Source organism: Paramisgurnus dabryanus, chromosome 3 (assembly GCF_030506205.2).
Source record: "Paramisgurnus dabryanus chromosome 3, PD_genome_1.1, whole genome shotgun sequence".
NCBI lineage: Eukaryota > Metazoa > Chordata > Actinopteri > Cypriniformes > Cobitidae > Paramisgurnus > Paramisgurnus dabryanus.
Window position 1 is genome coordinate 51,979,965 of NC_133339.1, and position 15,999 is coordinate 51,995,963.

General features: G+C 37.1%; 1 protein-coding gene across 2 annotated transcripts in view; it reads right to left on the bottom strand.

Annotated features, from left to right (window-relative positions):
• Positions 1 to 15,999, bottom strand: part of cyth3b (cytohesin 3b) — a 30,984-nt gene that overhangs the window by 1,622 nt on the left and 13,363 nt on the right. The window contains exons 1-12 of one of the 2 annotated variants that reach the window (XM_065249965.2): positions 12,753 to 12,861; positions 9,923 to 10,005; positions 7,233 to 7,297; positions 6,798 to 6,864; positions 5,685 to 5,803; positions 5,381 to 5,461; positions 4,720 to 4,832; positions 4,148 to 4,296; positions 3,938 to 4,049; positions 1,957 to 2,033; positions 1,708 to 1,779; positions 1,476 to 1,630 (exon numbers count right to left, since the gene is read on the bottom strand). In XM_065249965.2, coding sequence (XP_065106037.1) covers positions 1,476 to 1,630; positions 1,708 to 1,779; positions 1,957 to 2,033; positions 3,938 to 4,049; positions 4,148 to 4,296; positions 4,720 to 4,832; positions 5,381 to 5,461; positions 5,685 to 5,803; positions 6,798 to 6,864; positions 7,233 to 7,270 — 983 coding nt within the window. In that variant the 5' untranslated portion in view covers positions 7,271 to 7,297; positions 9,923 to 10,005; positions 12,753 to 12,861. Of the gene's footprint in view, positions 1 to 1,475; positions 1,631 to 1,707; positions 1,780 to 1,956; positions 2,034 to 3,937; positions 4,050 to 4,147; positions 4,297 to 4,719; positions 4,833 to 5,380; positions 5,462 to 5,684; positions 5,804 to 6,797; positions 6,865 to 7,232; positions 7,298 to 9,922; positions 10,006 to 12,752; positions 12,862 to 15,999 lie in introns of those variants that run through there. The other variant, XM_065249963.2, reaches the window with a different exon arrangement.

Here is a 15,999-nt window from a genome sequence, read left to right on the forward strand (position 1 = left end):
CAGTGAAATATAATGGACCTCAATGCCTACTCTTAAAATACATCATTTTACAATATACTAGTGGTTAAATGGTTTACATTATGTTTTTTTAAGTCATAAATCAAATAATTTTTGAATCAGCAAAAAATAAGATAGGAATAAATAAAGAATTAAATAAAAGAAAATCACTTCTATAGCTTGAAAAGATTTTTTTATTGTCATCTTTAGTTTAAAGACACAAACATAAGCAGATTTCTTGAGGTTACTCTCACTTTAATATCGGATAAGCACGGGTTCATATACTGAAACACATTTCTTTCTGAACTGTTTACATTCACTTTAAGACATAACTGACTGATTTATGAGAATACTTCCCAAACTGTGGGATTTTGAGATAATTTTGTGTGTATCTGTAAATGCGTGTCTCAGTGTGTGTGCTAATGAGTGTGTGTCCATTTGAGTATGTGTCACAAAAAACAGCTCACTTTAACATCATCTTCTTTAAAATTGATTAAATGTTAACATTTGCAAGGCTTAGAAACACATGCAAATGATAAACTGTTTATATAAATGATTATTTTTTTTCTAAATGATGTGTATTTTAGAGATTATTATTAAATGTGGAGTGCACAATGTTTGAAAAACGCTTTGGAAAAGGGAGTCGGGACGACTACAAAAACACACTTGTTGCCAATCAGCAGTAAGGGGCGTGTCTACTAAATGACATCCTTGCCGGGATTGTGTATGTGTGGGGCGGGTCTATCAAAAACGGTCCAGATTCTATTGGGGTAGGGACGTGATTGTTTAGGTGATTTCAAATGTCAACATTGGCTTTCAAAAATTGTCCACTCCACCTTTAAAGAAATTTATTTAAATTATGCATGATTTCTTTTGCTTTTATCTTGTGTCGTTCTGATTGGGTGGACCAGCTGTCAGTCTGATTGGGTCAGTGTCACCCTGGCCTTTACGTAGCCTCAACACTGCAAGTTGTGAGGATATGCAGAATAGTGACCGGTCTAATTCTGCTGTTTAATTCAATTCGATTTCATTTACAGAGCTTTTTACAATGTTGCATTGTTTCAATGTAGCATTATGTGAATAAAAAAATCAGATAAAAGGAGATTGACAGTGTCTACTAAACAAACTATAACTGTAACCAGACCTGTAACTATTGATAATCTGATGAAAACATTGGACTCGATTTAATCGATTTAAATCATCATAACTCAGTCTGATCAGATCTTTAAACAGTTAATAACTAGTAAGCCATGACTAAGGGATCATTGTGCGCTTTTGTATAATATTACTTTTGATGTCTTACATAAACGTGCAAGATTTATTAATAGCTTAGCAATATGCTATCAGATTTTCGAGACTTGAGGAGAATACTTGATATATTTGTGAGGTACGCACGAGTGAGATCTCTATTATAAACTAGCTGTCCGTGTGGACGATGTCATTGAGTGGAGGGATGCCCAACATGCTGACAGTCTTACTTGATGGATTTGATCCATTCCTCCTTCTCCTCTGGTGTGGGTGCTGATATCCTGTAGACGACGTGGTTGCCCTCCACCACTCGCCCGTCTGCCTCCGTCTTACACGCCTTGATCACCTGACCTTTATGGTTTGGATTGTACAATTCAAAGCAGTTCTGCAGGACGAGACGCAGCATGAGGCACAGGCTCTTCTTCGTTTTAAACAGCTGAAGGTTTAGTTCAGGGTACTTACAGGTTTTCGAGGTTCCTCCACCTCTCTGATGCTGAGGTTCTCCAGAGGAATGATTCCACGTGGTTCCTTGTCCTGTACGCAGATGAAAGGTGTCAATCAATGCAATCAGATTTAAAGATTTCAATCATTGGATTTTTTTAAGAAAGACTTGGATGAGTCCTGATTGGCTGCAACTTTCAGTTTGAACAGACAAATGATGATGATGGTACATAAGTGACATACTGAATTGTATTCATCTAATCTACTTACTGTTGTGTACTCAAAATAGTACAAACAGTTGTCAGTCAGTATAAACCATCTCCTCTTCCAGGTTTTCACTCGTCCACCTGCGAAGAGAATTTGAGGAAAAATGTCAAACCCATGAAAACTCAAAAAAAGAGAGGTTTGTTGGCTGTATTTAATGCAGCAGTTAAAAAAGTCACCAAAAACACAATATAAAGAATTAAAGGGATACTTCACCGATTTAGCATTCAGCTTTGTATCTGTAGAAACCCGGCAGTATTACTGAATGACCATGTTTCCCTCCATCATTTCCCCCTGAGAGGAGAGATATCTGCATTTTTGTTCTGCAAAAAAGTCCTCCGATGATGTAATATGACGATTTTTGCATCATCGGAGGACTTTTTTGCAGAACCAAAATGCAGATATCTCTCCTCTCAGGGGGAAATGATGGAGGGAAACATGGTCATTCAGTAATACTGCCGGGTTTCTACAGATACAAAGCTGAATGCTAAATCGGTGAAGTATCCCTTTAAAGCACACCGATAATGTCATTGCATTAGATAGCAACATATCAAAGTCGGTGATGTCTGATTTTATGCAGTCATCTGAACATTATATCAAAATCTGGTTCATAATCTTGGACAAATCGCCTCTGATAATGAATGTGATTTTGCCTCATACTTCTAGGTGAAATACGTCTCTGGGTAGCCTTTTATGCCAAAGTCTTATGCATCATTTCATTTTAGCTATTCTTTTTGTCCATGGGATTGCATCTGCATGAAAATGAATATAATACTGTACAGTCCTCAGTTTATTTACTTCTGATATTTTTACCGTGATGAAACATTAAATGTATGCATTTACTAGAGTAGCAGTTTCCAACAACAACTCTTTTCTTTAAAATATATGCTCGTAGTTGCTGAACACTTGCAGTAAAACTTTCAGTTTTAGTAGTAAAAAAGATTAAGACGTCTTTGTCACGTGGTGTTGCCATAGTGAATCATAATATCTGAGCTCCTTCGATGATGGCTTTTCATTGTGGCTGTGCACGCGCTTAACTCAGAGTCAACCTACTCAGAGTCGATTGAACTTACTCAGATCAGCTGTTCTGTAACCGAAAACTCAGAGTTTCCTATCTCAGAGTAAGTCAACTCAGAGTTCAAGTTTAAACTCAGAGTTGGTTGAACCTCCTTACTGAAACAGGCCTCAGGACATGACTGGACTGTGTATTCAACAACAACTGTTTTAATCTGTGGAAGACACACATTTTCCAATTTATCCAGAAATCCTAAAGGGATATTTTAGTCATTATTGGAGTCTCCCTCCCTGCTGTAAACTGCTGAGGGGGGCAAATAATAATTGTGTGCCTTTATCTTTAGTTTGTTTATGAGACTGCTGGGACGTTACACAGAGAAAAAGAAATTTGAGCGTCCCGGGTCAGACAGTATAGCTGAGGTGTGAGAGCTAAAGCTGGGCATGTGAAGTAAACTGACCTCTGACCCCAGCAGCAACCGCTGAGAGCAAAGCAAGCAAACTATCTACAGAAATAAAGACTAGACCAGATGAGGCTGAGGGGATGATGGGATAAATCTACAGTACCTGAAAATCAGGGCGGGGTCAAAGGTCAAAACATCAATACATAAACACACGCTCACACATGACACACATAGAGAGGAGACATCAGCAACACAAACATAACTTCAGACGTACTTTGTGTTTGTAAATCATTTTCACCACACACAGGATCAGAACCAGATCACCATACACAACATATGACTGCAGAAAACTAGTTGTTTCTAAACCCATAGCAAATTCACACAACTGGACAGAAATGATTTATGTCAATTATATTCTGCTACTATTCAGCAGTTTTATACCGACTTTAAAAGATAATTTCATAACCTCTTTCAACTCATTACCACTTTGTTAATATCTGTGTTTTGTTTTGGGATGAGCCTATGGCCTGCAGAAGATGAGGTGTTGGTGGTGATGTGAATGGGATTCAAACCTAATTTAAGCAGCCAGCCCTCTCTGTCGGGATTGAAGAATGTGTGAGTGAGGTCGTTTCCGTCATCCTCAGGGATTTTAAAGGGTTCACTCTTGATGCTTTCATACAGGTTCTGTAAAGACACAAACAGACCTTTAGTGCTTACTCTATGGAAATCAGCAGATTTACATGCATGTAAAAGATTTCAACAGTCATCATATCAAAAGTCACCCTGAGCAGGTCTTCTGGCAGATCTCCTCCTTCATTGATGCCTCTGTTCATGGAGATGAAACGCTCCACGGCAGGTTTGTCTCTGACGTTGGGATTGTGAAGGCTGGTGTTCAACATGATGATGGCAAAGGACAGGACGTAACACGTGTCTGCCAGACAAAAAGATGCTCTCCAGTTAAAAATGTGAAATGCATTTAAAGGTTGATTGATTTCTGAAACCCAATCTTTCTTTCAGGCGCGGGTGTGGGTTTACAATCTCTACAAATATTTCACTCCGTCACACACGTGTGTTCTTATTCACTGTTTACTTTCTAAACAATTCATGACATGAGCTCTTAATGCCCCTAAAGAAGAGGGTTTGTAATTATATGAACACTGTTGAGGTAAATACTGAGGGTAGGATATGATAAGCGTATGACCCATCCCTTTTCAAACGGTTTCAGTATGACATCAAAAATATTTGTTTGTTTTATTTATTTTGATATTTATTTGTGTTTTTCTTTCTTTTTTAAACACTGAAATAAAGTCAAGTCAATTCAGCTGAATCAAAACAGCACTCCTTCATGTCTGACCTGTGGACTGGAAGACTCCAGGGTTGCATTGGCAGTACCGGGACGCAAACGCCTCCATCATTCTGTCAATCTTTTGTGCTTCACCTGGAAGTCTGAAACTCCAGAGAAACTGCCTGTGTGAAGACAGAAAAGCCATCAGGACATCATTACACCCCACAAAACAAGACAAATCTTTCATTTTATTTCAATCAACACAAATCATTGTCAATGCAGAAATTCTACTATGATGTGTTACCCCAAATTTATATTATATTAATGTGCAAAAATGATTTATAGGTGTTCATTAAGGTGTGTGCACGTGTGTGCGTACGTATGTGTGTGCTTTTGTGTTTGGGCATGTGAGTGTCTGTGCCAGTGTGTGTGTGTGCAAGCGTGTGTGTGTGTGTATGTGTGCATGTGTTTGGGCAGGAGTGTTTGTATGTGCATGTGTGTGTGTGCGGGTGTGTTTGTGCGAGCGTGTGTGCACGTGTGCATATTTGTGCATGTGCGTGTATGCATTTGTGTGTGCGCAGTTGTATCCGTGTGGGCATATTTGCGCATGTGTTTGTATGTTTGCATGTGTGCGCACGTGTGAGTGTGTCCCTGTGTGCGCATGTGTGTGTATGTGTGTTTTCTTGTGTGCGCTTGTGTGTGTGTGTCCGCGTGTCTGTGTGTTTCTTACCTCAGAGCTTGAACAAGGTTGAGATCTGCAAACTCGTGCAGTTCCACAAACGCCTGGAGCACTTTGATGTTGAAGTCATCACTATGAGAAGACACACAAACACACACAGGACATGTTTATCTTCTGTCAATGAAAGACTAATTACTCAACTTTACAAAAAATCATCTTCTGAGATCTTTCAAGAAGAGTATTTTTATATGTGGTGTTAGAATTATAGCTGATGTTCAGCCCAGTAAACACAGAAAAATAATTGAATCCTCATGAATCAAACACACATCAGAACAAACCGAATGAAGCATTTTACCGTTCCCCGAGATAATCCCCGATAACGGTTTTATTCAATCCCTCGCCTTTATAGAGGAACTGTGCGATGTCTTCAGGTGTCTGCTGCAGGAGGTCGTTCTCCAGAAGAAACTGAATCCCCTGTAACATTTACATTCAAATGGGATTTTAGATTTAATCTGAGAAATAACAGGAGCATTGACGAGCATTTTCTAATTCACAACCATCATAAAAAGAATCCAACCGATTGCTCAGAACAAACACAAATCAGTGATTCTCACGAAATTAGACTTATGAGGTCTCATGAAACATTTTGATAAAAAAGTAAATGCTTTCAAAATAAGAAGCATACAGTTACAAACATCTCTTCATTTACTATTTTGCACATGATTTCAAATGACATCATACAAAACAATTTTGTTGTTTTTTCCACATTTAAGGGAAAAACTTTCATTACCGCAACATGTCCATGACTGGATTTGGGTTCTTTGACATGGAAATATTTATAATAAAAAAATCAAAAAAATCAAAAGCTTCAGTGCATGTTATACTATAAACATTTACAGTAAAGAAACATGTGGTATTTGGTGATCGTTGGTAAATGTAGAGACAATAATAAGGAATATAAATCTGTCCAAAACCAATTTTCTCATCCTCTGCAACAATTTTCAATCTTTTTTTAAGTAATTAAATGTTTTTGTTGTAAGGCACATAATTGACTGTGACACTCAAGATGGCTACCAGGTAAGCAGTTCTTATTTTTTTCTCTCCAGATAAAAGTTGAAATTTTGTTTGTCATAGTACCTAGACAACTTTTTAGTTCTCATTACCGAAACATGAGTTTGTAAATGCATATATGTAATGTAATATCATGTAATGATAATTTTTTATAACGATAATCTAAAAAAATTTCATAATTCTATAGGAAATAGGTTTTAAATCCTCTAAAAATAATGGTTATAGTAAGTTCAGACCTTAATCGTATATGTGCAAAAAAAATTGGCTTCAAGGGCTTTTTAAAAAAAATCTGATGCTGGGCACCTTCTAAGTCTGGATTTCGTGAGAATCACCCAAATACAAAAGGAACAGAAATGAAATCAATCAGTAATCATGGTCATGGTGGCGTGTAACATACTTTTTTGGGGTCCATGTTGAACTTTTTTCTTCCCATAGCAATTTGCTTGTTTCTCTGTGCCGTTTTGCTGTAAATCAAAGCGATCAATGTCAAACAAGTATCTCCTTAAAAGAAGGAATGCAGACACAAAATGGTTTTTATTTGTCTGCAAATACACTGTGTCCTAAATTCAATTTAAACACTGACCACAGTCGCTTGTTTTAAAACCCTTTTAACATTGAGTAAATCAATCTTTGATAAGAGATCTCATGACACACTTGAAATATTAGAGTCACTCTGTATTGTCATAAGAGACAAAAGTGCAGCGTACAGAGCACCAAACTCATGTGAGGACAGATAAGTGAGGACACACAAACAAAAGAGATGCAGGTGTTTAAATAAATGAGCTTTAGTTTATTTCCCATCATTCTGTGCGTGACTGAGACAATAACTCACCTCTCACCAACACACGTGAGCTGCTCGATTTCTGTCATCACTTCAGCGATCTCAAACTTCAGCCGCTGTCAAACACAAGAGATAGTCAAACACAGACTCGCTTACACAGTCTCAAGGTTTCATTGTCAAAAAACTGTTTACATATGACACAACACTGTCATGGTGTAACACACAGAAAACACAACAGAGTCCATTAAAGGGATAGTTCGGCCAAAAATGATATTAAACCCATGATTTACTCACCTCCAAGCTGTCCGAGTTGCATATGTCCATCGTTTTTCAGACAAACACATTTTCAGATATTTTAGATCTTTCAGTTGATTAAATGTGAAGTTACGGGGTCCACGACCTTCAAGTCCAAAAAAAGTGCGTCCATCCTTCACAAATTAAATCCAAACGGCTCGAGGATGATAAACAAAGGTCTTCTGAGGGTAATCCGCATGGTGTTGTTGTAGAAATATCCATATTTAAAACTTTATTAACGAAAATAAATACCTTCCGGTAGCGCCGCCATCTTAGACTCCTCTGTATTCAGGAGAGAGTATTAGCGTAGTGTACGCACTTTTCTAAGTGACGTATGAGAAATTCGGAGGGCACAGAGCAGCAGCAGAGTAGCCTCCGTAATTCGTGTAAAGCTCTGATCTTGAATGCGGACGCGACTAAAATGGCGACATTACCAGAAGTGAGTTATTTTCGTTTATAAAGTTTTAAATATGGATATTTCTACAATAACACCGCACGGATTACCCTCAGAAGACCTTTGTTTATCATTGTTCATTTTGTGAAGGATGGATGCACATTTTTTGGACTTGAAGGTCGTGGACCCCATAACTTCACATTTAATCAACTGAAAGATCTAACACATTTTCTAAAATAACTGAAAATGTGTTCGTCTGAAAAATGATGGACATACAGTATGCAACTCGGATGGCTAGGGGGTGAGTAAATGATGGGTTAAATATCATTTAATATCCATATAATAAGCATTATATAATGGTTAGTAACAGTGATTCTTTATTTATGATCAATCACATTATCTATGAACATTGTACTCAATGAACAGCACCTTTAACAATGTGTGAAACTTTCCCATCCTCTTTACTGTCCATGAATGAAGACTTTAATGCCTCGTTTCCACCGCCCAGTACATTACAGTACGCTATGCAATTTTGTCTGTTTCTATTGTCAATGGTACACAAGTAAACTGAAGCTCAGTTATAAGGAGAACTTTCATACTTAAACTAAGTTACATGAAAAATGCTGGTGCTGGCTGGCAACCTTTTTTTTAAATGCTGTTGGAGAAAGAGTTAAAGAATGAGCTAGATGCAGAAATGTTTCTAATAAACAGGAGCACAACCTCACGATTACCAGATTTCAGGATGTTAACATCAAAGGCAGGTTTTTTACCAATTAGTGTGTTTTGTCAAATATTTAATATGAATACTGGACTCTTGCCTTGGAAAAATGATGAAAGTTACTTTTATTGAACCAAAAATCATGTTGCCAAAACACAAAAAGGTCATTTTGTCATATTGCATTGTTTACTCTTTATTCAAATTAAAATATACTGTTGCAAGGTCATCTTACTTGTTATAACGGTTTTGTCTTGTGTTTTGTTGTCAGGTCTTTTATTTTGATATCATGTTCTGTTTCCAGACTTTTATTTTGAAATCTGGTCATGGCATGCTTCACATTCCACTTCCTGTTTGTTATTATAAAACCGGTTCAAACTCATAGTCACATTGCGAAGTATTGTTTATTGTAACACTGCAATCCTAAGCATTCTGCTTTCTTGTTTTCATGTTCTGGTTTTGACCCTTGCCTGTTTATTTGGATTACGCTTTTGGATTTGTTTGCCTGCCTACGTGGATTTTAATAAACTTCTCTGCATTTGGATTCTCTCGCCCTTTTGTTACAGTTGTACAATGCTTATTCAGAAATATATATGTAGCTTTATATTAAATGCAGCAAGCACAAAATCTGCTATATGTCGTTGTTTACTGTAGTGCTTTCTTCTACGCGTGAGAATGAAGTTGATTGTTACTTGTTTACACCACACATATCAAGTATGGGTACTGTTTGACGTTGTTGTAGACACAAGGGTTTACCGTCCCCGAATCTGTGCTGTACTGTACTGCGCTGTCCCGTACCGCTGATGGAAACAAGGCATTAGTGATTTTACCCGATGAAAGTTGCATTGATACATATATGTTTCCTTTAATATTCTGTAAGTGTTTAATAAAAGCAATACGGTACATTGAGGCTGTGCTGTATCTCTCATTGCAACACATCGTACACTATTTTACAGCAAGCAATATCTGTCATTTAAACTGTCTAGATTAACTTTAGTCCTGATATAGTCTGGGTATAAGTAACTCACTTCAAGCACCCCCCCACCCAAAAAAAACACTTGATTTTGGTTACATGTGGATTTGCAAACATGACTTGTGAGATGTCTGTTTTTACATCATAAACAAACCAAACTTAACAGTGATTGCAAGGTGTTTGCTTTCATTTACTGATTTATTTTACTTCACTAGTTTTGGGCTATGGTTAGACGTCTACAAAATTTTCACCGAAGGCCTTGTCTTGGCCTAGACGTCTGGCCGACAATCAGATGTCTTTTAAACCCATAACTACTTGCTGGGCTGAGATGAGTTATGTAACGCAGTCAGATGAAATGGTCTCACCTCGATATCATCCAGCAGTTCTTTTTTCCTGCGGCGTATGTTAGACAGCTCATCTCTCTCGTCCAGGGACAGATCTTCAGGTACTGTATAACATAAGAAGAGTTTATATAACAACAACAGATACTAACGCTCTCTGTTGACTCAAAATCTGTTGATTCTAGTTATTAAGTGCACATTTACATAGGAAGAGACCATCTGACCAATCACAATTCAACTTTTACATGCACACAAATATTGACATCATAAACCACCAGCGCCTGTTCTTCTGAGAGTTTCCCATTTGACTGATAAAAACCTGTTGAGTCCTCTGCCTGTATGTTAAAAAACACAACACTTCTTATCGTTTCTTCTCCTTTAAGAAGTACTGTAGTGTCTATAAAATTCTGATATTTTCATTGTGTTTGTCAGCGATGACTTTGCTCGGTGTGTGTTTTTTAGCAGCTAAAACAGATGCTCATCTGCACATGGATGTTTTGTGTGAGATTCATACAGCAGCTAATGGATGAAGTAGGTCACTGATGTATTTCTGCTGGAGCAGACTGCCAGCTTCATCTATCCAATGGAGAAAACCCCATCACTGAGCTAAGCTGCTTTGATTTCATCCTCGATTTTCACTTTATATTCTGCTGTCATTTGCTAAAAACCTTTAAAGGCCATACAAATTCTGATGATCAGTTCCTGGTTTCTGCTGGAGATGTTTGAAGGGGCGACTGCAGCACAAACAAAGCTAAAAACAGTCGAGAAGATGTGAAGGTTTTCCACTAAGACTTCACAGCACATAAAGAAGTGTTTATTGAGAGATCCCACACATTCAAACCTACGCCTGCTGCACAGAAATCCAACACGACCGACTGATAGAGGTAAACACATCTTGGATTGTGAGGATGTTGAGCAAACACATACAGACAGACATACAGAGAGAGAGAGAGAGAGAGATGAGTGTAATGTGGTATCACTGTGGCTGTAAGGCAAGAGACATGACTCAAGCCCTGTTTATACTCACGCCTCATACCCTCCATATGCTTTATACAACTGAGGGAAACTCAGAGTAAGCGAGTTTAAAACCAACACAAAGTACTGCCAAGACATAAACCTCATTCACACAGCACTTTGGTCCCAGATCATTTCTGTAAAAGTGTCAGAGAGGCTTCTGTTTGCCAAGCTTGAGTGCCATCATGTTGCCATTCTGTGTAACAGCACACGCACAAATCTCACTGGTCGACCCGTTTCTTTGTCGGGTTAAGAAAAATAATGGTGCAGGACATATTTTTTTTTGTTTTTTACAAAGACGTCATGACCTGCATTATTATGAGCTGGTGTTATTCAATAAAGCTTCAGAGAACCGGAAGGGGGAGGAGCCTCCCATAGCGTCAGCTTTTGACGCAATTTCTCGTTCCGTCTCTCTGGACTGGAGGATTATGATAGTATTCCTCATCCACTACTGTGTCAATTTTATGTAAATGAATTTTATTTGAACTGTTTAACTCTACATATTATATACAAATATTGTATAATGCATAGTTTCATATGTATAAATCAGAGGTCTACCACAATGTATAAAACAATCTGGAGGGCTACTTTTTATGTAGTCTTCTTAAAATGGTTTTGTTTTACTTCTTGATTTTATTTTATTGTACTTGTTAGTTGATATGTTTTATTATTGTTAACATACATAAAAGAAGCTAAGCTAATATAAAAATATGTAACAATTGAGTAACATTTAAGCCAATTAAGACATAAAAAATGTGCTTTGGTGGGCACCTAACAGTCTCTGTGTGGGCACCATGAAGGAGACCACTGGTATAAATCATAAAGATGCATGTGGCTCGGCTACACTCGTCTCACAACATTTGTGTGCCAGAAACGGTCATTTGTGTAATTTGCATTTGTGTAAGAAGCAAGAAAAAACAATTATATAGGTCAGAATTTCAGCCAATCAGAACATGACCTGCATGCCATGATAGTGACATGAACAACTGTATAAACTGTCTGGTGTGTTTAGATAAATCAATGTGTGATCTAAGCTCTTCATCACTCATCTGTCATACTGTATATACTAACACAAATGAGTCTGAAGATTTTAATGTTAATGTTGTTTACTTATGCTCTTTTTCTAGTGTTAAAACAGTTTTATCAACTTTCACAACTTTAGACATGTATCACATCACAACATATGAAGTGGTGTTTGCAGTAAAGAAACTAAACAACAAATACTAAAAACACATGTCAACGCTTCTTCTTGAACAACACAACTAACACTACTGAGGAATCAAACAATGAAACTACTAACCAACCCACAGATCAAACTGAACCAGGATCAGCAGTGCTGAATGCTGAAACACAATCTGTCTTGTGACTGCTAAAACTTTCTTAATTATGTGATCTCCTTAAAATCTTTAAAAACGTTTGCCAGAGTTTGCATGTGTATTGCAACACTGCAACATATCAAACTAACTGTTCCTGTGTCAGTATCTTTAACAGGGTTGTGCAGGACGTTTAGTATGTTTAGGGAGGAATAATCAGTTAAAGTATCACTCGTGTGACTTCATTTCAACTTCTACTACAGTTAACCACGATATATTTAAACAAAACAAAATGATTTTTACACTTTTATAAGTGAGAAACAATGAGGAGGCCTGGGAATAAATGCTTTTATCCTGATAATCTCCAGCACTGCCTCAGTACAATGGAGAGGATGTCTCTGTCATGCCCGATTAGATAACACACAACACAACACACAGAAACTCTTCCACAGAAACAACCCAGTCCTGGTTTATTGTAACAACAACATGACATATTAAAGAGTTAATGACCTGTATACAGTACGTACCATCACTCTCGGCCCATATCTGCTGCTCTTTATCACAAGACTGATTTCCTTAACTTGTATGTAGAGTCCACGCGCTGTTTCTATTACATCTCAAAACACAGCATGCAAATAGTTTGCATACTTATACTAACCAACTGTTCAGGTAAAACCTGTTTATTCACCTGTTCTCTAAAACAACACCAGTGCTCATCATGTGATCTCAGAAATAGGCCATGTGTGAAACTGTATAGTTAAGCATCAAGGAAAACTGATTTTGTCAAAATGCTGCCGGAAAATGTGATATGAGCACGTCACATGCAAATGCTGCAGGGTTATTAAAGGTCTAACCTATCTATTGGTGCTTGCTAAACCTCAGTAATACATACAGTTGTACTTATTACGGTAATGAAAACAAAGCAGGACACAATATATAATGGGACTTTATGAAGAACCAGCTGACAGCGGAAGTTAAAGTTACAGCTTACGCCACAAATCTGGGAATTTTTTGTTCATTTTATATCTTTCTTCATAGAAAAACGGTTTTATTTTTAAATGAAAAAGTAACCATATACCATGGTGTTTGTAGTAAAACTATTATAATACAAATGGTGATCAATTTGCCTAAAGCCCGGGATACACTGCATTATTTTTGGCTGTCTGTGATTGTGGCTCTTAATTGGTGGTCCTATGTCGTACAGTGAGAGAGGTTCAAAGATGGACGTTTTCCCGGTTTTGCGTCCAGAGATAGCCTACGATAGTTTTCTGACAGTGTATGACAGTAGCACACTGTGTTTGCTGCTACGTCCTGCGTATCTGTATTTGTTTACCACTAGCTCTACGCTGCTGACGTTGCATTAATCAACAGGTGTCTTCATCATACGGTCTACAATGCTTCTCGTACCCAAGTTTAAACTATCAATGTCACACAGTGGGATAAGGTAATGATCTTATAGGATTTATATACAGTATCAAATACTTCATTTTAAGAGGCATCTTTACTTTTTTTTTTACATTTTTAAAGGAAATAAAAAATGATAAAAAAAATTAGTTTAAAGGATAAAAAACGAATATATAATGAACAAAAGATACAGAGACAGATGAATTACACTTGAGATATGTGTTGACATTGACTCATAGTAAGGCAGCTGTTTACACTGGGACACCTGACACATTGAAGAGCGAGTGACATACGTTTACAAAATCAGGCCCGGTGGAGTTTGTTTTCAACATTTTGATGTTGCCATTTACACAATCTGAGTTTCAGCCAAAGAGTTTTCCCTTCAGTGCATTACTTAATATACAGATTCATTAAGAATCACATATCAATGACATGAACTAATTTTGGCCTTTTTGTAAGATGCTGTGCACCTTAGAAAATGTTTGAACTGAGGCTTTAACCTCTAAATTAAATCTGAATAAAACCCCTTTGGTTTGATTCTAGTGCTGAAGTCTCTGTTTGAGTCTGTAGAGATCATTAGACTGGAAAAGTCATCTGAAGTTTTAAAGAAAATCTTATTGTGCTTCAATCTGACTCTTCTGTTTTCCAAAACAAGTGGAACATTTTCTGTAGTTATGTTAGTACAGACATTCCAGTTAAGAAAAATAACACAGACAACCACAATGACAAAATCATTGTTTTAATCTCTTTTAATTTAAATGCTATTTTTTAATACAAATTAATGTAAAAAAGGTTAAATTTAAAGTATTATGAACTGCATCTATTTAACCTTCATGTTATCTGAGGTCCAAGATTCATTGACATAAAGAAGTAATGGGACATTTTTATCCTGGTTTTGAGCCTCTGTTTGAAAAATGCTGTTGTGTCTCATTTAAGACACTGCAGTGATTGGCTAACAGTTTTGCATATTAAAATACTCCAGTAATGTATTCTGAAAACAATACAAACTAAATAGACCCTTTCAAATAAGATAATAATACCATTTCATTCTAAAGGCAAATCCTAGGGTTGTAAATGGACATGTAAAACATGTTGTGCACTTAATAAAGCCATTATGTAGATAACAGAGAACAACGTTACATATTATTTCAATGCATTCTTTGTACCTTTGTATCTAAAACTTCATCAACACTTTCATAATGCACAATGTCTTTCTCATCTTTATCATTTTGTTGTTAGTAGTCCTGGGTGTGGGTGTCCTCCTTATGCCTGGGACACACTGGACGATTTTTCAATCTTTGGCTTAAAATCTCTACGTGCGCCGCTAGACTAAAGGGGCAAATCGGTGGATGAAGCTAAACGCTCCGAGATATAGAAGTATTTAGTAATTAGCTTTGTGTTGAAATATTGTTGTAAAGCACTTTGGTCAACTCTGGTTGTTTTTATAAATAAAACTGTATCGTGTAGTATTGTATATTATTAGGCGATGTTCTTATGCAGAGGCGATCTTTTGTCACATTATGACATCATAGCTGGGCAAAATTTGACATAAAGCACTCTGGCAGATTGGTTTTAAAAAGAAATTTTTGCGGAAATGACGAAGATTCGCGTTCTGAAATGAACAGTGTTTTATAGTTCAATAAACAAAAATACATTTTTCAATGGGGTATTTAACCTTGTTCGGTGTTCATGTAGACAGCAAAATTTTGGTTGGGTCTGTTATGCCTTAGAAGCTTCTTAAAAACCTCTCTCAGAAAGCTATATTAGGGTGGGGGATTTTAAACGCCTGATTTTGCACCTATTTGGCGCCCCTTCAGGCTAAACTGGCAACCTCATTTTGAATTGCAAGCACTTGACGCTGATTGGCTGCCTTCGTTGCCACTCAAAAGAATGTAAACTTCACCGTCTTCAGAACACAGACATGGCAACATTTTACAGATAGAAGAGCACACCTTGAAACGCGACTTGACATTTCACCTTGAATTTCGTGCTGCAATTTTACTTCACGCTGGAGGCGCAAAGGTCGAATGTATGCAAATTATTTTGAAGGGGAGGGAATTGAATGAGAGTGGGGGGGAGTGAGATGCATTTTACCTAATATGTATCCTTTGCTCAGATTGGGCCATTTTCTGTCAGACATTTCTAAAGGAGGAATTTCTATGAAACAAAGACCAGGTAAAAACGTATTTTCATTCTCTGTCACCTTTAAAGATATATTTTCCTTTGTCCTTCACCCATATGTCCTTATTTTTAATATTTTGTATTGTGTTGAGCCTTTTGTCTAAAGGCAATTTTCTATCCCTGTGAGGATAGACAATAAAGTTATTTCTATTCCATTCCATTAAGTTTAACAATGTAAAAAAATGCTGA